This window comes from Chiloscyllium plagiosum, chromosome 1 (assembly GCF_004010195.1).
Source record: "Chiloscyllium plagiosum isolate BGI_BamShark_2017 chromosome 1, ASM401019v2, whole genome shotgun sequence".
NCBI classification, from domain to species: Eukaryota; Metazoa; Chordata; class Chondrichthyes; order Orectolobiformes; family Hemiscylliidae; genus Chiloscyllium; species Chiloscyllium plagiosum.
In genome coordinates, this window is record NC_057710.1 from 61,856,821 (window position 1) to 61,882,375 (window position 25,555).

Consider the following 25,555-nt stretch of genomic DNA (forward strand, 5'->3'; position numbering starts at 1 on the left):
TCTCTCTCTCTCTCTCACTCACTCACTCACTCACTTTCTCTCGCTTTCTATCTCTGTTCCTCTACGTCTCTCTCTGTCTCTTCTCTCTCTCTCTCTCTCTCTCTCTCACTCACTCACTCACTCACTTTCTCTCGCTTTCTATCTCTGTTCCTCTACGTCTCTCTCTGTCTCTTCTCTCTCTCTCTCTCTCTCTCTCTCACTCACTCACTCACTCACTTTCTCTCGCTTTCTATCTCTGTTCCTCTACGTCTCTCTCTGTCTCTTCTCTCTCTCTCTCTCTCTCTCTCTCACTCACTCACTCACTCACTTTCTCTCGCTTTCTATCTCTGTTCCTCTACGTCTCTCTCTGTCTTCTCTCTCTCTCTCTCTCTCTCACTCACTCACTCACTCACTCACTCACTCCTCCACGTCACTCAGTTGGTCAATGACAAGAGGCTGACCCCAGGAAGGTTTCTGCCATAGTCCCTCTGTTCACCCCAATGAGCTCTACACCTGCATTTAGACCTAATGTTGCAATTTGACCCCTGCCAGTAAAATCCTGGCCATTGCCTTCATTCCAATATGAACCAAAATACAGTACTTTCTTTGAAATTTGAAATAAAAACAAAAATTGCTGGTGGAAAGAAGCAGAGTTTTGAATCCAATGACTCTTCTTCAGAATGCTATTGTATTTTCCTTCAATCTATTAAATATCCTAAGGTTGTTCACAGATTAGAAATGATCAGCAAGCTGTACAAGATAATAAACATTCTCTAAGCCAGTACAATATAATATACAACTCAAATTCTTTTCTCTTTGATCTAACCAAACCATATGACCACCTGAAATAAAACAGAGAATCAATATTTATTACTTTTATGTGCTGTTACTTAATTCACTCCGTATTATTAAGAGAATAATAATTGACCTTATGTAGTTGATAGAGTACAAGATTTATTTTAGGGCCAGATTCACTGCCTGCTCTGTGCAAATTGTTCATCTTAATCAGAGAGTGCAAGGGATGCAAACATTGGCCTCCTTTCACAGACATTTCGAAGTGGAAAATCATGAGTGTCATATCCCTGGTGACCATCCTTGATAGTTGAAACTTTATTGCTGGAACAGCACAGCAGGTCAGGCAGCATCCAGGGAACAGGAGATTCGACGTTTCGGGCACAGGCCCTTCTTCAGGACCATCCTTGATAGACAAAACCAAGTGAGGATAAGTTGACTGTAATATTTCTTCCTATTTCTTCATGGGATATATACATTGCCGACTCAGCCGGCATATTTGCTCAAACCTAATTGCCCTTGCGAAGTGCTGGTGCTGCCCCTTGCTCAACTATTTAATGAGGAGAAAGTGAGGTCTGCAGATGCTGGAGATCAGAGCTGGAAATGTGTTGCTGGAAAAGCGCAGCAGGTCAGGCAGCATCCAGGGAACAGGAGAATCGACGTTTTGGGCATAAGCCCTTCTTCAGGATGCTGCCTGACCTGCTGCGCTTTTCCAGCAACACATTTCCAGCTCAACTATTTAATCCATGTATCAGTGCTTTCCAGATTTTCATATATATAATGACCATGGAATTATATCTTAGTGACTATGGGGTAAGGACTGAATAGAAAAGCTTTTGTGTTCAACCTGATACAGAATTTTAGTATTGGGTGATAGAATACTCATGTACAGCTAGTGAGTTGATATATGTTAGTTATGCATATTGTAAAATTTGTCTCTTTCATGGTCATCCATGTGTTGAATGCTGTGTACGTTTCTTTTTTTTTTGCAGAACAAAAAACAGGAACTGCCTCCTGAGGAGCAGGGACCAAGTATAAAGAATTTGGATTTTTGGCCTAAGCTTATCACTCTTATCGTCTCTATTATTGAAGAAGATAAGAATTCATATACACCAGTTCTTAATCAGTAAGCAGGACTCACTGATAATTTTTATACAAATTAATGGAAACTTTCTAATTACTTGAGTTGCCATTTTAATGGATCAAATATAGCTTGAGCATTGCTTGGGAAATGAAGGAGCTCTGAAGAATGAAATGTTTTAAAAATTGAATCAATAGCAACAATGCACAAAATGAAATATACTTAAGTGTTGACTTTGGGTTGACAGATTGTAGATTTTTTAAAAATTCATTCACGGGATGAGGGTGCTGCTGGCTAGGCCAGCATTTATTGCCCATCCCAGGTACTGTTCAGAGTCAGTCACGTTGCTGTGGAACTGGAGTCTCATGTAGGCTAGACCAGGTAAGAAGAATGGTGGTTTCTTTCCCTGAAGGACATGAGTGAACCAGATGGGTTTTCCGGAAAATTGACAATGAATTCAAGGTCATCATTAGACTCTTAATTGCAGATTTTCATTGAATTCAAATTACACCATCTGCTCTGGCAGGATTCGAATCTGGGTCCCCAGAACATTATTCTGGGTCTCCATCGGCACTCCCTCACCACCCAAATCCTGGAGGAAGAATGCGTCATCTTCCGCTTCGGGTCCCTTCAACCCCATGGCATCAATGTGGACTTCACCAGTTTCCTCATTTCCCTGTACCCCTATCTCACTCCAGCTGCAGCCTTCCAGCTCAGCACCGTCCTCATGATCTGTTCTACCTGCCAATCTTCCTTCCCAACTATCTGCTCAACCCTCCTTTCCGACACATCACCTTTACCCCCACCTCCATCCACCTGTTGCACTCTCAGCTACCTTCTCCCCAGTCCCACCCTCCCCGCCCCCTCACATTTATCTCTCCACCCCCGAGGCTCCCAGCCTCATTCCTGATTGAGGGCTTTTGCCCGAAACGTCGATATTCCTGTTCCTCAAATGCTGCCTGACCTGTTCTGCATTTCCAGCACCACTCAACATTGACTCTTGATTAACAGTCCAGTGATAATACCACTAAGCCAATGCCTTCCTACTCTGTAATATTATAAATCATTGGTAGAACCATACTTAAAGCGCAGACCGATACATTATATAGTTCTGATCTGCATTGTCAATAAGGATATGATAGCTATTGAAATAGGCATGCAAGCAAAATAATTCCCTGAAATTAAGGATGATATGGTGAAGAAAGATAATGGAGCTTGAGCATATTCCCACAGGAAAGTAGGAACCTGAGAAGTGACATCATCATGTTTAAAAGATTTTGAAAAACAATAAATAACACAAATTTTGACAAGTTGTTTCATTTTGAAAAGGAACTTTGAGCTTGAAAGAAGGTAAATGATCTGCAGAAAAAATGACCCAGTTATTAACGTGCTGGAAAAAAGAATCTGGGGACAACGTTGCACCTAGGTGAGGTGGAACACTTGGAAGGTTTGTTGATTGGTGTCATCAGCAATTGCAAAGTTTGTGTATGTCTTTGAGTTCTTGGAGGCCATTTTGGTGAAGACATTAGCACACATTGTTGGAGCATGTGCTCCAAGTAAATGGAGCAAGCAGATTATGATGTCTGTCAGTGTGTAACATTGAGTGACATCAGCATTGTCATTTTGGACCTCATTGTTCTGACTCATGTCATCTCAAAAACACAGAGCTGAACTAGAGTTCAACAACAAGAAGGACGAGCACAATTCCTGTTTAAAGGAATCAACTAATTTCAGGTTAAATGCTGGTTAATTTATTTTACCTTTGACTTTGTAGAGGTGCTTTGGATTTTCTACAGTTGTCTAAAGTTAGTAAATTCAACAAGGAATGGTTCTGCATTTAGTCCATATAGAAACCAACAACAGAGATAAAACTAGGACTTATGTTGTGCTGAGAGAGATTGAGAAGTTAGAGTCCAAATTAATAGGCAGGACCTATTGTATAGATTATTAACTGTGACATACACCAACTGGTGTAGGATCAAGCAGGTTGGAGAATCAAACAGGTAGCACAGAGAAGAGTGTGGCTCAAAGAGGTTTCAATTCTTGTGGCACTGGCATCAGTTCTGATGAGTTTAAAAAAAAGCACATCTGGGCTTGTTTGGGATCAGACTTGACAATTCTGAGTATTTGAGAAGAGAAAAGCATAAGCATGGAGTTGTGAGAAGCAAGGTGAAAAAAGCAACTGTTTGGGACTTATAAATCATCCAAGATTCTACGTTTGGGGGAAGTGGGATATGAGGGTATGAATCAGGACCTGATGAAGGCCTTATGTCCGAAATGTCGACTCTCCTGCTCTTCAGATGCTGCCTGACTAGCTGTGCTTTTCCAGCACCACACTCTTCGAGACATAAACACAGTGGCTACTCAGGTCAGAGGCTAGGAATACTGCAGCAAGTAACCCATTTCCTGACCCCTCAAAGCCTGTCCAGCATCTACTAGGCACAAGTCAAGAGTGTAATGGAATACTTTCCACTTGCCTGGATGGCTGTAGCTCCAACCACACTCAAGAAGCTTGACACCACCCAGGACAAAGCAGCCACTTGTTTAGCACTACATCCACAACCATCTATTCCCTCCACCACCAACGCTCAGTAGCAGCAGCATGTACTATGTACAAGTTGCACTGCAGAAATTCACCAAAGATCTTCAGACAACACCTTCCAAACCCATGAACACTGACATTGAGAAGGACAAGGGCACCAGATACATCGGAAAACCATCACCTTCAAGTTTCCCTCAAAGCCACTTACCATCCTGACTTGGAAATATATCACTGTTCCTTCATTTGTCATTGGGTCAAAATCCTGGAATTCCCTCCCGAATGGCAACATGGGTCAAACCACAGCAAGTGGATTGCAGCGGTTCAAGAAGGTAGCTCACCACCACTTTCTGAAGGGCAACACGCGATGAGCAAAAAGTGCAGACCAGCCAGCAGCACCCATATGCCACAAAAAATACATTTTAAAAAAATAGATATGGGCTAATAGTGCTTCATATTCTCAAAATCAGTTTTAAGGTCTTATCCAAGTATTCCCCTTAGGTGTTTATGGCTATATATACGTTTTTGTAACTTTTTGTAATATTAACTCCACATTCTATTTCTCAAATTACATTTCCTTTATTTCAGATTTCCTCAGGAACTTAACGTTGGAAAGATAAGTGCAGAAGTAATGTGGAACCTATATGCGCAGGACATGAAATATGCGATGGAGGGTACGTAATAAGCTAGATTAGATTTCCTACAGTGTGGAAACAGGCCCTTCAACCCAACCAGTCCACACTAACCCTCTGAAGACTAACCCACCCAGACCCATTTTCCTCTGACTAATGCACCTAACACTGTGGGCAATTTAGCATGGCCAATTCACCATAACCTGCACATCTTTGGATTGTGGGAGGAAACCGGAGCACCCGGAGGAAACCCACACAGACATGAGGAGAATGGGCAAACTCCACACAGACAGTCACCCGAGGTTGGACCTGGGACCCTGGTGCTGTGAGGGCAGCAGTGCTAACCACTGTGCCATCGTGCTGCCCACTGAAAAGTTTTATTGTTTTGATTTGATCATTGATACAATTTTTTAAAAAAGCTTTGATTTCATTTTATGAAGGAGCAACAGTCAAACTTCATTTGTTAGTATCGTAGTCTGCTCCTCTTACCCTATGTGGGGAGTCGGGCACATTCCAACGTACCTGTATGTGCATTCCAGCTGCAGCTCCTGCAAGCCTGAGTTACGGAGTTGGAGTAGTGTTTGGGAACACTGTGGAGCATTGAAGGAGGAGCGTATTATGGATAGAGAGTTGGTCACACCGCAGACTCAGACTCCTCAGGCCGAAAGGGAATGGATAACCAAAAGGCAGAACAGGAGGACTAAGCAAGCAGTTCAGGAATCTCCTGTGGCTATTCCCTTGCAAAGCAGATATACTGTTTTGGATACTGTTGAAGGGAATGGCCTTTCGGGATAATAGTAGCAGCTAAATTCATTGCACCATGGTTGGTTCTGCTACACAAGGAGGGAGAAGTAGGTATAGAAAGACTATAATTATCGGGGATTCAATCATAAGGAGAATAGATAGGTGTTTTGAGGCCACAAATGAGAATCCAAGATGGTGTATTGCCTCTCCGGTGCTAGGATCCTGGATGTCTCAAAGTGGTTGCAGGACAGGCAAGGGTGAACAGCCAGTGTTTGTGGTACATGACAGTACTAATGACATAGATTAAAAAAAAGGATGAGATCTTAAACGAAGTCAGAGAACTGGTAAGAAAGTTGAAATGGACAATCTCAAAGGTAGTTATCTCAGAATTATGACCAGTGCCACAAGCTACTAAGAGGAGAAACAGCAGGATATATAGGATGAACACAGCTGAAAAGATGGTGTGACGGTGAGGGTTTCGGATTCATTGGGACCGGTTCGAGGGAGATGGAGCCTGTCCAATCTGGATGGGTTATACCTGGGCAGGACTGGGACTGATGTCCTTGGTATGTGGGATGGGGGGCTGGCGTTACTTGGTAAAGTAGTTGATGAGGGATTAAACCTGTGTGGTAAGGGGATGGGAACCGGAGGGGTAGGACAGTAGATCCAGAACTTGAGGGAGAGGTAGAAACCAAGGCAAACATGAACAAGAACAGGCAGGGAAACGCTACCGAAAAGAGTAGGGGTGGTGGTCTGGAATGTGAGATGTATAATAAGCAAGGCTAGATGACCTTAGAGCTGTGGCCAGTACTTAGTTATTGCGATTATGGTGACTTGGATGAAAGAGGGACAGCACTGCAGCTGAATGACCCATGATTGAGATGTTTCAGGTGTGATAGAATAGAATGTAAATGGGTTGGGGGAGTTGGATTACTGCTAAAGGACTACTGCTAAAGGACTATCTCACAGCTGTATCGAGGGAGGATACATCAGAGGACTTGTGCATTGAGGCAATATGGGTAGAACTTAGGACTAGGAAAGGTGAAATCACAATGTGAGGGAATGCTACAGGCCTCCCTACAGCAAGCAGGAGACAGAAGAGAGAATATGTTTTGGAAAGATGTAAAAACAGCTGGGTTGTTAGTGGGTGATTTTAACTTCCCCTATATTGATGGGGACTCACTTCGTGCTCAGGGCTTGGATGGGACAGAATTTGTAAGAACCATTCAGGAGGGTTTCTTGATGCAGAATGTAAACAGTCCAACCAGGGAAGGGGTTAGACTGGATCTGATTTTGAGAAATGAGCCCGGCCAGGTAAGTGAAATTTCAGCATTTCGGGAGTAGTGACCTTCTACCGTGAGTTTTAAGATACACATGGATAGGGACAACAGCAGTCCTCAGGTGGAGGTATTAAATTAGAGGAAGGCGAACGATAACAATTTTAGGTAGGAACTGGAGAATTTTGACTCGAGGCAGCTCCTTGAGGGTAAATCCACATCAGTCACAATGGAATATTTCAATCAGCAGTTGATAAGAATTCAGGAGCAAGAATGAACGATATGTATGATAAGTTACGTGATTCTTGGCTAACCACAGATATTATGACCTTGGTCAAAAAGAGAAAGGAACATATATAAGATCTAGGAGGATCGGAACTAATGAAGCCCTTGAAGTATATGAAGAAAACAGACAAGAACTTAACCGAGGAATTAGAAGGGCTAAAAGGGGTCATGAAAAATCTTTAACGAACAGGATTAAGGAGAATCCCAAGGCTTTTTTATAGATATATAAAACAGCAAGAGGGTAGCCAGGGATAGGTTGGCCCAATCAAGGACAAATGAGGGAATCTGTGTGGAGCCAGAAGAGGTAGGTGAGGCCCTAAACAAATTCTTTGTGTTGGTATTTATTGGACAGAAGGAATTGGTGGAGGATGACCTCAGGAAAGGGAGTGTCAAACTTCTCAGCCAAGTTGCTATTCTAAAAGAGGTGTTATGTGCCTTAAAAAGTATTAAGGCAGATAGCTTTTCGATCCCGATGGGCTCTATCCCAAAATATTGAAAGAGGCAAGCTAACAAATTGCAGGAGCATTGGCAGACACCTTTGTATCCTCTTTGGCCATAGGTAGCATCCCAGAGAAATTGAGAATGTGTTCCATTGTTAAAGAAGGGTTGTAAATCTGGATCCTCAGGAGGGGCCTCTCGGTTCTGCGATCGGTCAAATAAACACGAGCAGCTCTGTCTGATTTCAGCAAGATTTAGCAACTTATTATGATGCCGGGCATAGCACCTCTGTGTACTCTGGAAAAGCTTAAAACAATAGCAACTTTTATTGGTCTCTTAACAAACAGAACAGCCTTAATTGCAAAATTAATCCAATAAAATGACAAATAGACATAAAATTAAGCCAGTGATATTTCCTGGGCACTATGTGTTTGCACGTTTTTATCTCTCTACACCTGCATCTACAAGGCCAGCTCAAATACTTCAATAATGTCATATCTTGCTTAGCTAATTCATACTATGAACAGGACATTGTTTGCTAATCTCTTTCAATTAGTTCAGGAATGCAGTTTTCAGCAGAGTTAGATGCCATTGCTCCTAGAAGCCATTTTGTTATGTTATTTTATGTTACTTGCATTAAGAAGCCATTTTGTAATTAGCAAAAGAATGCATTAAATGGTTGCTCCTGACAACAGCCTAAATCCAGATTTTAGATCCTCAGGGAAACAGGGATAATCCACGAAATTACAGGTCTGTGAGGCTCACGTCAGTGGGGGAAATTATTGAAAAAGGTTCACAGGAACAAGATCTCTACCCATTTAGAAGCAAATAGACTTATTAACGATGTACAGCATGATTTTATGTGGGGGATGTTGTGCCTCACTAACTTGATTGAGTTTTCTGAGGAGGTGACAAAGGTGATTGATGAGGGAAAAGCGTTTGATGTCTGCATGGACTTCAGTTAAGCCTTTGACAAGTGGCATTCTGGATATTAGTGGTGCTGGAAGAGCACAGCATTTCAGGCAGCATCCGAGGAGCAGTAAAATCGACGTTTCGGGCAAAAGCCCTTCATCAGGAAAAAAGGCAGAGAGCCTGAAGGATGGAGAGATAAGCTAGAGGAGGGTGGGGGTGGGGAGAAAGTAGCATAGAGTACAATAGGTGAGTGGGGGAGGGGATGAAGGTGATAGGTCAGGGAGGAGGGTGGAGTGGATAGGTGGAAAAGAAGATAGGCAGGTAGGACAAGTCATCCAGAGGTTTCCAAAATGAAGAGGTTGGCATGAAGTTACATCTGGTGGCCAGGATTAAATGCTGACATAGTTGTGTTTGTGGGGTAATGCCATGAGTGCCAACAAGGGCATAAACAAGGCGAGTGCCGGCAACTTGCCCACATTCATGGGAATGGCTGAAGAAACCTTAGACTCAGTTGTGTGTCAACTATGCCAGTACTTTCATAGGTTGAATGTTTTTAGTCATTGTGGATGCCCATTCAAAGTAGTTGGACATGCATAGAGCTTGTCATGAAACATGGAGATGACAATTGAAAGGTTACATGCACCTTTTGCAATACATGGACTCCTGGAGTTGTTGGTCACAGACAACAGGGTATCATTTCCCAGCAGGGAATTTGTGTATTTCCTACAGTCAAATGGTATTCAGTATGTAAAGATAGCTTTATACCATCCATCAATGGTCTGGCGAAAAGAGCAATCCAAAATTTAAAGTCAGGCTTAAAGAAACAGCTTCACTCAATACCAAACTGTCCCAGTTCCTGTTTGATTATAGGACCACACCTCGCACAACTATAGGGACGGTTCCAACAGAATTGCTAATGGGGAGAAAGCTCTGTATCAGGTTAAGCTTGATCATCTTGAACTTGCCGGGGAGGATGAAATGGCATCAGGGAGCACCATTGCTAGACACAAGATTCAACTAAGCGTAAGAGGTAGTTTACTTCGGGGAAATAAGGCTTCGTATCAAAACCACAGGAATTACTCTACATAATTAAGAGGCATGTTCAACAGAACATCAGATCCAATAACATAACAAATTCAGGTTAGAGAGGGGATCCTGAACAAGCATGTGGACCACATGAAAGCTGCAATCACGCAATGGGGCAGGAGCTAAACATACTTGGCCCCTCAGAACATCCAGCAAGGCTGTCTGAAATCATGGGTCCTCCCCTTCTGGCGAGGGATGAATAAGCCTCTGAGGCTGAGATGGGCAGATGTTGCAGCCTTGATGCCATTACCATCTGAAGAAGATGATGAATTTCAGACTAGATGCTTATGAGGTGGGTTACAGTCCAGTACAAGATGCCAGTATCTGAGGCAGAGTCGGAGGAACTGGACCTAATGCAAAAATGCCTCTGGTGAAGCTACGGGAAAAAAAATGGGCCTATGACCCAGGACTCAGTTATAGAGTCATACAGCATGGAAACAGACCCTTCAGTCCAACCAGTCATAGATTCATAGAGATGTACAGCATAAAACAGACTCTTCAGTCTCACTCGTCCATGCTGACCAGATATCCCAACATAATCTAGCCCCACTTGCCTGCACCTGGCCCATATTCCTCCAAACCCTTCCTCTGGTACCTCATTCCATATACGCAAAACCCTATGCGTGAAAATGTTGTCCCTTAGATCTCTTTTATATCTTTCCCCTCTAACCCTAAACCTATATCCTCAGGGTCTGGACTTGCTCATCCTGTGGAAAATACTTTGTCTGTTTATCCTATCCATGCCCCTCATGATGTTATTAACCTCTATAAGGTCACCCCTCAGCCTCAGATGTTCCAGGGATGACACGCCCAGCCTACTCAACCTCTCCCTTCAGCTCAAATCCTCCAATCCTGGCAACATCCTTGTAAATCTTTTCTGAACCCTTTCAAGTTTCACTGAAGGAGACCAGATAGGAAGGAGACCAGAATTGCACGCAATATTCTAACAGTGGCCTAACCAATTCCTGTACAGCCGCAACATGACCTCCCAACTCCTGTACTCAATACTGTGACCAATAAAGGAAAGCATTCCTAACATCATCTTCACTATCCTATCTATCTGCGACTCCACTTTCAAGATGACGTGAATCTGCACTCCAAGGTCTCTTTGTTCAGCAACACTCCCTAGGACCTTACCATTAATGTATAAGTCCTGCTAAGATTTGCTTTCCCAAAATGCAACACCTTGAATTTATCTAAATTAATCTCCATCTGCCACTTCTCAGCCCATTGGCCCATTTGATCAAGATACCGTTGTAATGTGACATAACCTTCTTCACTATCCACTACACCTCCAATTTTGGTGTCATCTGCAAACTTACTAACTATACCTCTTATGCTCACATCCAAATCACTTATATAAATGGCGAATAGTAGAGGACCAGCACCGATCCTTGTGGCACTCCACTGGTCACAGGCCTCCAGTCTGAAAAACAACCCTCCACCACCCTCTGTCTTCTACCTTTGAGTCAGTTCTGTATCCAAATGGCTAGTTCTCCCTGTATTCCATGAGATCTAACCTTGCTAACCAGTCTCCTATGGGGAACCTTGTCGAACACCATACTGAAGTCCATTTAAATCACGTCCACCACTCTGCCCCCATCAATCCTCCTTGTTACTTCTTCAAAAGGCTCAATCAAGTTCGTGAAACATGATTTCCCACACACAAAGCCATGTTGACTATCCATAATTAGTTGTTGCCTTTCCAAATACGTATAAATCCTATCCCCCAGGATTCCCTCCCAGAACTTGTCAGGCTGATGTCAGGCTCACAGTTCTGTAATTCCCTGGCTTGTCCTTACCACCTTTCATAAATAGTGTTACCACGTTAGCCAACCTCCAGTCTTCCAGCACCCCACCTATGACTATTGATGATACAAATATCTCAGCAAGAGGCCCAGCAATCACTTCCCGAGCTTCCCACAGACTTCTAGGATGCACCTGATCAGGTCCTGGGGATTTATCCTTTATACATTTCAAGACATCCAGCACTTCCTCCTCTGTAATATGGACATTTTTCAAGATGTCACCATCTAGTTCCCTACATTCTATAATCCATGCTGAACATAATCCCAAACTAAACTAGTTTCACCTGCCTGCTCCTGTCCCATATCCCTCCAAACCTTTCCAATTCATGTACCTATCCAAATGTCTTTTAAACATTGTAATTGTACCCACATCCACCACTTCCTCAGGGAGTTCATTCCGCATGCAAACCACCCTCTACAAAACATTTGCTTTTTATGTCTTTTTAAAATCTCTCTCCTCTCACCTTAAACATGTGTCCCCTATTCTTGAAATGCCCCAACCTAGGGAAAAGACAGCTACCAGAGGGGGAGGGATGTTGTAATTGTAACAAGGTCAGCCAGGTGAACCTCATATAATAGAATTCCCTGATTAGACAAGATTAACAGACCCAATCAGGAGTCCTACCTGACAGATATAAACAGGAGTGTCAGGTATTCTGCTCGCTCTGGGACCTGGCTCTGGACTGACCGGGTCAGTGTCATGTACTATGCACGTGTAAATCCAAGGTAACTTGGTAACAGGATTCTAACTTTTGTGGAGTTATTGCAATGACCACCTGCAAGTTCCTCCTCTGAACCACTCAGTATCTGCCTTGGAAGTATATTGCTATTCCTTCATTGTCACTGAGTCAAAATCCTGGAATTCCCTCCTTAACAGCATCGTTAGTCTGCCTACAGCGCATGGAATGTGGTTTAAGAAGGCAACTTACCACCATCGTCTTGAGGGAAATTAGGGACGAGGCAATAAATGCTGGCCCAGTCACTGACACCCAGGTCCTGTAATTGAATAAGGAATGTTTTTCAATTGTGGTAACACATCTAATATTGGAACTATGTTTAGTATTTTGCAAGCAGAGGCTGGTTGGGTACAGCCATTATCTTTTGGGAATAGCTAACAGAGCATACTGTTTGGTACGGATCCACTTTGGGGTATTGGAGCTACCTAACTAAAGTCACATTGGCACTGGTGTACCATGCTGTACCATGTTACTCATTTGTGTGATAAACAGAATGTCTTTTTAGCTTGATGGCAGCAACACGTTATGGCAAACAGTGTTACTACTTCAAAGTAACAGCACAAAACAGCTAAATTAACCTGTTGGTTGAATTTTTGAGATTCCTTCAGAGTAATCCATGTTACTCTGACCTCTTTTTGAAAGTGGTCACCTCACCCCCTTTCATGATTGCTTGTGATGTACAGTGAGAAATGTTCTGATCAGTGTAGCTATTATCTCTAGGTATGGCTTGGCATTCCAAATTTCAGCATGAAGGTGAGCTCAGGCTCTATTCACAAAGTTGTTGGTAAGGCAAATTGTATAACATTGAAATGGTAGGAATCCCATGTGTACACTCACCATTGGAAGTGGGTTTGTAGTAGACAGTGATAATGAACTTCTTGGTGACTTCTCATTTGGCACACCCAGGTGAGAGATGTAATTTGACTGGTTGATTTCAAAGTTGAATTTAAGTAGAAGTTGAAGCTCGTGAAAATGTGATGAGTATTTTATCCATGTATTGGAAATATGCAAGGTTTATGTTTGGTGTCATTCCATTGTAGCCACATTTCACATGGAACCCACGAATGATGTTTGATAATGCTGGGCCGAGAGGGGATCTAATGGTAACACAATCTGTTTGGTGCATGTGATGTCATTAAAATTGAACTGAACAGCACAAGTTTCTGAGTTCGTAAGAGCAGTGAAAAGTCATTTGCACAATGGGGGATGTTTTAACAATGTCAAAGGAACACAGGGACAAGGCATTGCTATCGATATGTAAATAAGAAATCTGCCAAAGGTTTCTCTATAATTATCCACTGCAAACTTCACTCCACTGGGCAATGTATGCTTTGGAATTCCAACAGTTCCATACACAGCAAGGTTAGGCTTTTGGTGACCTCGTAAGTAGATTCAAAGCTATTTGCTTACCATGCAAGTTCAATACTCAAATAGGGAACAGCAAATCTCTCCTGTGGTACAGTGGCCGCACTGATCAGGTCAATTCTCACTGTGTGTTGCACAAACTCATGAAAAGGCCTAACTTACCACTTGCAGCCCTGAAAAGTGCCCAATGTAAGATATCTCAAAAATTTGACAACAGGTAAAACCAGTTGTTTTAGGTTGCTACTACGCAATAACAGTATTCGGAGATGGTAAGGTCTGCAGATGCTGGAGATCAGAGTTGAGTGTGTGTTGCTGGAAAAGCACAGCCAGTCAGGCAGCATCCGAGGAGCAGGAAAATTGACGCTTCGGGCCGAGCCCTTCATCAGGAACAATGACAGCATTCATGCCATTCACCTTTAATGAGACATACTCACAAATGATTAATGTGGTATATGAATTGCAATGATGCATGGTGCTGGACATGTAGCTTTTATGTTCCAAAACCTGGAGAAAGGTATCAACTGCACATTGCTTTACAACAGAGAAGATACTAACATAGCTGAAAATGTGTTGCTGGAAAAGCGCAGCCGGTCAGGCAGGAGCAGGAGAATCGGGCATGAGCCCTTCTCCTGCTCCTTGGATGCTGCCTGATCTGCTGCGCTTTTCCAGCAACACATTTTCAGCTCTGGTCTCCAACATCTGCAGTCCTCACTTTCTCCTCGAAGATACGAACATAACCAACCAGCCTGTGCTTGTAAAAGTTTAAATACTGTGTCCAACATTAGATTTTCAAGTATGTTGGGAAGTGGATGTTGGGAAGACATGCAATTACATCTGCAACCAGTTCCCTTCAGCATGGAATATGCTTTAATTAGATCATTCCTCCTTCTAAATTTTGCAGAGTATAGGCCTATTCTGCTCAATCTCTCTTCATAAGCTTGTCTCTGGAATGAATCTTCAGAACTTCTTCTGAGTGGCGTCCAATACAGCTACATCGAACGCCAAGTAAAGGGACCAACAGTATACATTATTCTAGCTGTGATCTCACTAGTGCTTTATGGAGTTGCAGCAACATTTCCTGCTTTTATATTCTGTTCCTTTTGCAATAAATGCCTAAATTCCATTTATCTTCCTTATTACATGCTATACCTGCATACAACGTTTTCTGCGATTCATGCATGAAGAGATCAAGATTCTTCTGCACTGAAGCACTGTGAAGTTTCTGTTTGGAACACTGAGGAAGGGTCATTGGGGTCCGAAATGTTAGCTCTGATTTTTCTCCACAGATGCTGCCAGACCTCTTGAGCTTTTCCAGCAATTTCTGTTTTTATTTATGATTTCCAGCATTCACAGTTCTTTTGGTTTATACCAACTTATTTTACATGCCCACCAAAAACATGCACAATAAAGGCATGGAAAGACCAGTCCTGTTTCTTTGTCATCCTTGACTGAATAACAGTGTTGTTCAAATTATGGATATTTACATGTTGGTAAGAAAGTGACACATAGTAAAGCAAAAGGGATAATTTCTTTTGATTGTTATAGGTAGACCACTCGAGAAGTAAAACAGTCTCAGAGAATTCATGGAAATGTTTGTCAGGCAGGGGTGCATTTCAATCTCCAGCTTTTGGAGAACCAAGAACTTTGGTGTTATGACAAAAATGATTGCAATCTACTCGTGAGTGTGTTCATTAATCCATTGCTGCTACGTTATCATTGTAGAGGGGAGAGGGACTCACTGAGATCCTTGCCTGCTGCACTTTTCCAGCACCATACTTTTCAACTCTGCTACATTATCATTCCCACTTAAATTGAAATTCTTGCGTAGAATTAAGGAGGAAGACAATGGGTAAGTGCATCACTGCAGAGAAACAATTGAGTAACATCAGATTCTACTCTAAAATTATAGCCACAATGAAAAGGAATCGAAGCTGACATGGCACCAAAATGAAATTAAATTTAGCTAATATAAAAACTAAAATCAGGATACCAAAATGTTCTTGTATTCCTTAATTATCTGGGGTCTTGTTGCTATTGATAATTTTGGCTGATCTATATTCAATACCATCTCTTCAGAACAGCAATTCTTTAGCAGCTGTTTTCTAAATTTGGAAACTGTGGCATTGAAGAATGCACCTCAGCTGTTTGGAGATATAGGACATCACACTAGTTCTGAGGCATCACTGCTTTCTAAAGCAAAACAGGAAACATTTATGACTTGTGTGTATAATTTTGAGCCAAATGAATCATTTAGTGTACCAAACTTTTAACTGCAGAAGGTGTTTCCAGATTGTAGCTTCCTTACATGATGTGCCTGGAGCTGACCACTCACCTATAGATTATTGTTGCTTGTACATTATAACATATCACCAATTTCCATCAATCCATAACATCCCTCAATTCTGCCCATACCTCAGCTAATCTGCTGAAACCTTTGTCTAGTCTTTATTATCTCTCAGCTTGAGTGGCTGAGTTCACATGCTGGATGTTTGGACTTGGATAATCCTACAAGTATGCTGTAAGACCAATTGTATTGTCAAACATCTTATATTTGAAGAGCAGAAATGTTTTCTTAATTATTCAGAAGACTGAAGCCATTGATTTCTGTTTCCAGTTCAAACGCTGTTCTCTCCGCTCCTGACTCCATCCCTCTCTCTGGCATCTGATGAAGGCAAAATCAGTCTGTTCCCAAACTCAGCATCATATTTGATGAGAAAATGAGCCTCAGACAACATATACACACCAATAAGAAAATAACCAATTCCCTATATACCTCAATAACTTTTGATTTCTTTGTCTGATAAGAAATCTATCTACCTCTGGCTTAAAAATATTCAGTGATCTACTTCCATCACTGCCCAAGGCAGAAACTTCCAAAATCTCACAGTTCACCAAGAGAGCATAACTTTCTGCATTTCTCTCCTGTAAGGCTGACCCCTAATATTAAAATAGTACCCACCCTAATTGTATTCTTGCTCACAAGTGGAATGTCCTTTCCACGTCCACTGAAGTGTGGCTATTGAGTGAGAAACAGAAGATGGGAAGATGCAGAGAAATCCAAAAGCAGGAAAGAACCAAATAAGGTAGAGGGTGCTGAGGTCCTGCCAAGCTTAATGTCAGTCATTGACATTTTATTCTTCCATTTTCTATCTAGCATCCATGCTGACAGCCTAGCCAAATAAAGAAAATAAACAGTGGCATAGGTTGTAGCTAGTGGCCCTTGGAAATGGTAGGATACTCAGCTATATCACGATGATATGGCATGTTGGGGAAGGGTTTCCAATACTTGTCAATTAAGCCTTTAACCCTTTAACCTGACTCTCTTCTCTCTTCTACCCATTTTGTCTAAGTTTACACATGATTAGTGGCAAAGTGCCTCAAAGTCAGTACTTTCAAGAAAGGAAAAGTTAACAAGATAGAAGAAATGTTTACACTACAGAAATGCACAGTTGGGCTTAGTGCCCATGATTGTTAATATCTTTGCAACTTGATATGAATCATACCTTGAAGAGATTATGAATAAAGATTGAAAAATTTACAGGGAGAATAACTGTGAAAATGTGTGGGTGTGTGGCATAATATTTGTAACTCCACATTTGGCGTTTAGCATTAGATGTGCTAAATTAAGAAACATAATTTGCATGTTCTAAATTAGATTCGGGCTTGCCAACATAAAGTTCATAGGAATAACTCAAAACTGTAAAAAAAAAAGCTCATTAAGAAACAAGTTAGATAAATGACTGGGGAAATCTTGATTGTGTAATTGTGTGCAGTTAATTTTTCTCAGCAAAAATATATGTTTCCATAATGCATCCAAGTTGAAGAGCATCCCAAGGCATTCATAGACCAGGCTTTCATGTAGGTCAGCAAACAGAAGGGAGAAAGATGAAAGGAATTCTCAATGAGTTATGGTAATAGGCTGAAACAATTTACATGTTGAAGAGTATGGATGATGAAGGAAGTTAACTGGATGATTAGTTTAGATTAGATTCCCTACAGTGTGGAAACAGGCCCTTCGGCCCAACAAGTCCACAGCGACCCTCTAAAGAGTAACACACCCAGACCCATTCCCCTCTGACTAATGCACCTAACACTATGGGCAATTTAGAATGGCCAATTCACCTAACCTGCACATCTTTGTGCTGTGCAAGGAAACCGGAGCACCCAGAGGAAACACATGTAAACACGGGGAGAATGTGCAAACTCCACACAGACAGTCACCCAAGGCTGGAACCGAACCTGGGTCCCTGGTGCTGTGAGGCAGCAATGCTAACCACTGAGCCACCGTGCTACCCGTGATCATTGTAGTAATCAAGTCTGGAGATGACCAAAGCATGAACCTAGCTTTTAACAGCAGATAGACTGGGATGCGTAGACGTGTGCAGTGTAACAAATAAAGGTCTTTATGATGAACAGATCATAGAATCAGGAGCTCAGTTCTAGGTTAAATACAGCAATTTGGTGGCAAGAATGTCAAGTTTGGAGCAAGGGCTCAAGATGATGACTTTAGTCTTATTAATATTTATCTGGAGAAATATAACTGGTTTGTTAGGCAGTCTAATTGGAGAGGGGTAAATGAAGCATGGTTGCTAGGTTTTGCATTTGGAATGCCTCTGGAAGGTATTGCCAAAAGGTGGGGCCCAAGGATAGTCTCCTGAAGTTCCAAAGTAATAATGGGAGCATAAACCATTTATAGATATAGTTTGGTTATAATCGGGTGAGTTATAATCCATTTAACACATGCAAGGCCATCACACTGAACTGGACAATGAAAGAGAGTTATTGGAAAGGGTGTGAAATTACTCCCACAGATGCCAGTATCCTGTCACCAGGTTAATCTTTATTTACACATGAACAGTCCTTGACTTTAGTACTGCCTGTTCAATGTCAGCTGTCAGAGTTGCAGTATCTCTGACACGACTTATTTATCTGTCAGCCAGGGCTTCCTGATTGAGCCAGTTTAACAGCCCCAAATGGGGAACTGGTATTCTATGATGTCCAGCTGACTGACCTCGTTACAATCACTACATCCCTTCCCCTCTGAGTCTGAAGATAAGGGCAGTCCTTTTTCTTGGAGAGTCTTCTGGGTCATTTTAGCACTAGGTGACTGCTACAAGTGGCTTATGACAGAAGGGAGCTTGACTCTTGCTCCAGAATTTTACTCTCTCCCTCCAGCTGCAAAAGCATCAAGTGGCGACATCCATCATATCCATCTCTGATTCTGAGGACTTTTCAATGTTTGACAGAAAGGGTGAACCCAGGGGTATTTGCATACATTGATAAGTCCTCAGAATCGGAGATGGACATGATGGTTGTAGCTGCCTCGACACTTTTGCCATTGGAAGAAGAGAGTGAAATTTTACTGAGGCACTCCTGGCATAAGGGGCAAGATCCCATGAGTTACACGCTGCCCATATTGGTCACAAAATCAGAGGAACCTGACCCAGTGCTTAAAAAGAAATCCTCAAAGGCACTCTAAGAAAAAGGACTGGCCTATGTCCTCTGGACTTCAACTAGTATGTGTTTTTGCATAGTTACATCATTAATCCCACATACCAAACAATGTCTAAGCATCTCATGAAGGGTGAAAGTAAATTCACATGCTTCTGCCAGCTATTTTAACCTAGTCGAATCAGATATGGATTCTCGAATTTTCGAGTAAAAATAATGTCTGCCTGATTTTTTTTTTCTCTCTTTCTCTGGGTTCTGTCTTCACCTGTCCACTCCTTTTGTTCTTTCTCTCTCTCTCTCTCTCTCTCTCTCTCTCTCGCTTGCTCTCTTCCTCTTCCTAGAACCGAGCACAAACCCCCAACTGAAGTCAATTTGTTGTCTCATATGAGGTCAGCATAACCTCTTTGTTCCCAAAACCTATTAAAGCTTAGCATATTGTATCTTTTAATACCTGCTCCTCAACCTGTCTTGATAACTTAGACAACTTATGCACATGTACACCCAGGTTTGTTTGGTCCACCTCACCCTTTAGGGTAGCTATCTCTATTTTATGCAATCATTCCTTTTCCATCAAAATAAGTCCTCTTTCATTTCTCTGCATTGAAATTCATCTGCCACCTATCTGCTCATGACCAGCTTATTAAGCTGTCCCCCATCCTAATTTGCAATGTTTCCAAGTTTTGTATCATCTCCAAACTCGGAAATTGTCCCCTGCAAGCCAAGATTTAGATCATTAATAGATATCTGGAAAAGTAAGGGTCCCATAATCAAAAATTGCAAGCCTTCCTTTTGACCCAGAAAATCCATTAACCATTTCTCTTTGCTTCGTTTTCCACGGCCATTTTGTATTCCTGTCGCTACTATCCCACTTATTTCATGAGCTATAACTTTCTCAGAGGTCTGATGAGTTGTACTGTATTGAAAGCTCTTTGGAAGTCAGTCCACACCACATCAACAACACTACCCTCACCAACTATCTCTGGTAGCTTTTCATAAAGCTCTATCAATGAATTAAGTGCAATTTTCCCATAATTTTTCCTTTTACTAACTTGGAGAATTCAATCAGATCACCCCTTAATCTTCTAAATTCTAGACAAAATGTTGAGAGAAAGGGAGTTTCAGGATTTTAACCCAACATCACTTTCCCTCCTAACTTTCCCTCCATCATAAGGTCAGCATGGGTTTAACTTTAATAATAAAATATGCCTTGCCACAAGTTTGAAATTGAATAATGTTAAGGGAAAATATTTATGTAATATGCTTATGATAATATATTTTAATATTTTTATTCTTTAGAGCATGAGAAGCACAGGCTCTGCAAAAGTGCAGACTACATGAATTTACACTTCAAAGTGAAATGGCTGTATAATGAATATGTGAGAGATCTTCCAGCTATGAAAGAGACTGTACCTGAATATCCAGCGTGAGTATTGTGATGGGCAATGTGCTTTTGGAGAAAAAACAGTATTTTATCTTGGGTGCAAATCCTTTTTAGAATTACGTTTCTGTGGGAGATGATTTTTGATAAAGCATCCTGTTTCTAGAATCTGATCATGTGATAGAGTTGCTTAGGAGATAACAGAAAAAGGATCAACGTTAAGTTCGTGTGCGGTGTATTGGATTGTTTGAGTGGATTTGTTTCAATCAAGTTTTTGAGTTTAGAAAAAGCTAGCTGCAGACCAGCAGAATTAGTTTGAAATTCTGTGTGCTGCCTACAAGAGTTTAAAACTCCTAATAACTGACAGACTTCACTAACAGTGAGTTTAGACCTCTTGGTTAGCAAAGCTGAGAAGCGAGAGAAAGAAAACTCTATTATTAAAGGATATTAGAACAGGACAATTCTGACCAAGGTGGCTATGCTTAAAACATTATTGATGCCTGTATTGAACTGGGAATTTACAATACTGGGAGGGTTGGTGGAGATTTGAGGGGAAATCCTTACCAGGAATAAGTAGGAATCCCAAAAAATCTTAACCCTCATACCAGTCTTAAAACAGTACGCAGACAAAGTGGTAAATCTTAACTTTTTTTGTAAGAATCTGATTTAAGTTTTGGAGATGCAAATCAAATGGGTGCAGAAGGAAATTTAAACTTAATTTAGAGAAAACGTGACTATATTCATTGTTCACTTAATTGACTATTTAGCATTACAGTTATCAGTATTCATGTAGTTTGATTTTTGATAGGTAAAATGCTTCTGATTTAAACAGTGAATCTTGTGGCTTCTTCATAATTCTCCAGTAGCACTTCTGGGATGTTGTCATGGTCCATTGGCTTTGTAGTATGTAGTACCTTCCCTTGTTTCATGACCTTGTGTGGAATAGACCAAATTGTTTGAAAACGGGCATCAGTGATGCTGGGGACTACAGGAAGACACTGACATGGATCATCTTCCAGATACTTCAGACTGAAAATGTATGCAGATGCTTCAGCTTTATCTTTTATTACGAAATGAGGCAGTATTGCCGAGCTTTGATTGGATCTGGTGGTTGTGGGATTGCTTATTTTGCTACTTTTTGGCATGCAAATATTCCTGTTTTGTAGCTTTACCAGATTAGTAGCTTGCTTTTAGGTTTGCCTGGTGCTGCTGTTAGTATGCACTCCTACATTCAACATTGAACCAGGTTTGATGCAAATTGGACGAATCAAATTAGTTACAATAATGTCGAGGAGGAATTCCTAAAGTGGATATAGGATGGTTTTCTGCCCAATACTTGAGGAACCAAGTCAGGAACAGGCCATCTTAGAGTAGGTATTGTTCAATGTGCAAGGAATATTTGGTGATATCGTTGTAAAAGACCTTGTGAATGAGAACCATTATAAGATAGAATTCTTCATCAAGGTGGAGAGTGAGAAACTTGATTCTGAGACTAGGGTTTTTTAGATTAGATTAGATTAGATTGCTTACAGTGTGGAAACAGGCCCTTCGGCCCAACACGTCCCCACCGACCATCTGAAGAGCAACCCACCCAGACCCATTCCCCTACATTTACCCCTTTGTCTAACACTACTGGCAATTTAGCATGGCCAATTCACCTAACCGGCACATTTTTGGACTGTGGGAGGAAACTGGAGCACCCGGAGGAAACCCACGCAGACATGGGGAGAATGTGCAAACTCCACACAAACAGTTGCCTGAGGTGGGAATTGAACCTGGGTCTCTGGCACTGTGAGGCAGCAGTGCTAATCACTGTGCCACCGTTCTGAAACTTAATGAGGAAAACGACCATGGCATGAGACATGAGTTGGCTTTAATGGTTTTGGAAATGATATTGAAAGGAATAACAGTGGATAGGCAAAGGCAAACATTCAAAGAGCAAATGGTTGAAGTAGAAAATGGTTTATTCCCGTCTGCCACAAGAGTACAAAGAGAACAGTGACCAATCCATAGCAAAGACAAAATGTACAAATTGGTAAGAATAAACAATAGTCCTGAGGTTCAGAAACTGTTTAAAAGTTGGCAAAGGAAGACCAAAGGATTGATTAAGAAGGGGCAAATAGAGCATGAGAGTAAGCTTGCAGGGAATACAAGAATTGACTGTAAAAGTTTCTATAGGTATGAAAACAGAAAAAGATTGGTGAAAATTAATGTACCCCCCTCCAGTCAGAATCGGGGCATTTATAATGGGGAACAAAGGCTGACAAACTAAATTCATGATGTTGAGGTGCCAGTGTTGCACTGGGGTGGGCAAAGAAGCGCAAGTTTTCAGTGCACTGCTCCTTCAACAGATGGATAGTGGGCAGGATCATAGGACACAGAATTTATAGTAAAAAATCAAAGTGTCATACAACTGATGTGATGTATTGAACAAACCAAGATTGCTGTTAAATCTTTAATCACGTAGCATGGGGATGCAGGTTTTGATTAATTAATATGTAAATCTCGGAATTTCTTCCATGTCACAACCCCAAGATAACATAAGATTTTATCAGTATATAAGAAAGGGTGACGTCTCAGCTCAAACAATGCATTAAAGGTGTGAAGTTAGAGTCTGCCTGTATCCCAACTCTGAGTCAGACTGACTGCATACAAATGGTGTGCTTTTTGAACAAAATAGAATGTATCTGCAAATACAAATTCACCCCATTGACTTAGGGAGGTGCGTGGGTGTGTGTGTGAGAGAGACAATGTATGTTGGTGCAGGGAAGAGAGAAAGAGAGAGAGTATGTGTATCTGTATGGGAGAGAGAATGTGTGAAGGAGAAAGAGAGTGTGCATGTGTGTTTGGGTGGGGGGGGGGAGTGCAGAGAGAGTGCATGCGTAGGAGAGAGAGTGCATGCCTGAGTTCACATCCGTCAAACATTTACCTGTACCTCATCCAAAGTCATCTGGTGCAGCCGGTTTGGTCGCCTCTACATCAGGGAGACAGGACGCCTTCTCGCGGATCGTTTCAGAGAACATCTCTGGGACATCCGCAGCCACCAACCTCACCACCCAGTGGCTGAACACTTCAACTCCCCCTCCCACTCCATCAAGGACATGCATGTCCTGGGCCGCCTCCACCGCCAAACCATTATGACCCACGCCTGGAGGAGGAACGCCTCCTATTTCGCCTTAGGACCCTGCAACCACACAGGATAAACGTGGATTTCAACAGCTTCCTCATTTCTCCTGCCCCCACATTATCCCAGCCCCAAGCCTCCAACTCAGCACTACCCTCCAAACCTGTCCATCATTCCCCCCTCTGACCTATCACCTTCTCCCTCACCTTCATCCACCTCTGGCTTTCTCAGCTATCTTCCCCCAAATACCTCCCCCTCCCATTTATCTTTCAGCCCCGACTCACAGGCCTCATTCCTGATGAGGGGCTTATGCTCGAAACATCGATTCTCCTGCTCTTCGGATGCTGCCTGACCTGCTGTGCTTTTCTAGCACTACACTCTCGACTCTGATCTCCAGCATCTGCAGTCCTCACTTTCTCCTCCTTAACAGCTATCTAGGTTCGCTCATGTATTGCATCAGTTGTATGACACTTTGATCTTTAAACGATAAAGTCTGTCTCCTATGATCCTGTCCTACTGGCTACCTGATGAAGGAGCAGCGCTCCAAAAGCTTGTACTTTCAAATGAACTAGATTCATACTTTGCACTGTCTTCACATAAGAAGATGCAAATAATGTACCAGAAAAGATGGAGAGCACAGGTTTAGTGAGATTGAGAGACTAAAGTAAATCTATTAATAAAGAAATGATGTTGGAGAAATTGATAGGATCAAAAACTGATAAATCCCCAGGGCCTGATAATCTGCATCCCTTGAAATAGTGAATGAATTGATGATCATCTACCAAGAGTCTTTAGACTCTGTTACAGTTCCTACAGATTGGAGACTAGCTAATGTAACCTACTATTTAAAAAGGGAGGTACAGAGAAAATGAAATTATGGACCAGTGAGCCTGACGTCACTGGTAGGAAAGACACTCAAGTCCATTATTAAGGAGTTTATTGCAGAGCGTTTGGAAAACAGTGGTAGGATCAGACACAGTCCACATAGATTTGATGAGTCCTGATGAAGTGTTATGCCCGAATTGTCGACTGTCTTGCTCCTCAGATGATACCGAATGTGCTGTGCCTTTTCCAGCGCCACACTTTATGGACATAGATTTACTAAAGGCAAATCATGCCTGGTAAGTCTACTGGAATTATTTGAGAATATAAGTGGTAGGGGAACCAGTGAATATGGTTTATTTCAATTTTCAGAATAATTTCAACAAAATACTCGGTGTGTAAACTTAAAGCGCATGGGATTGTGGGTATTATATTGAGTTGGATAGAAAATTGGTTAGCATGCAAGAAACAGAGTAGGAATAAATAGGTATTTTTCTGAATGGCAGGCAGTGACTAGACTCTCAGGGTAGGGTACCACAGGATCGGTACTAGGTACCCAGCTAGTCACATTCTATGTTTATAATTTAGATGAGGGAACCAAATGTATGATCTCAAAATTTGTAGATGACATTAAACTGGATGGAAGGAGGAGATTGCAAAATGATTTGGACAGGCTGAGTGAGTGGTCAGTTACACGGCAGATGCACTATAATGTGGATAAATGTGAGATTATTCATTTTGGTTGCAGAAATAGGAAGACAGACTATTCTTTTAATGGCTCTAAATTGAGAGAGGGAATATTCAACAAGACCTGGGTGTTCTCATGCATCGGTTACTGAAAGTAATCAAGCCCATGCAGTAGGCAATAAAGAATTCTTGGTGCATATAGGCACCAATGATATAAGTAAAAAACGAGATGAGGTCCTGAAAGAAGAATTCAGGGAGCTAGGAGAGAAGTTAAAGAGGAGGACCTCAAAGGTAGTGATCTTGGGATTACTACCAGTGCCATGTGCTAGCCAGCGTAGAAATGAAAAAATAGGCAGAATGAACACGTGGCATGAGAGATGGTGTCGGAGAGAGGGGTTCAGATTTGTTGGACATTGGG

General features: G+C 41.8%; 1 protein-coding gene across 8 annotated transcripts in view; it reads left to right on the forward strand.

The window, feature by feature from the left end:
- The window catches only part of LOC122548946 (protein unc-13 homolog B-like), a 643,343-nt gene that overhangs the window by 536,325 nt on the left and 81,463 nt on the right, over positions 1-25,555 (forward strand). For all 8 annotated transcript variants that reach the window (XM_043687965.1, XM_043687956.1, XM_043687983.1 and 5 more), the window contains 3 exons: positions 1,764-1,897; positions 4,980-5,065; positions 20,423-20,549. In XM_043687965.1, the coding sequence (XP_043543900.1) occupies positions 1,764-1,897; positions 4,980-5,065; positions 20,423-20,549 (347 nt within the window). The remainder of the gene's footprint in view (positions 1-1,763; positions 1,898-4,979; positions 5,066-20,422; positions 20,550-25,555) is intronic.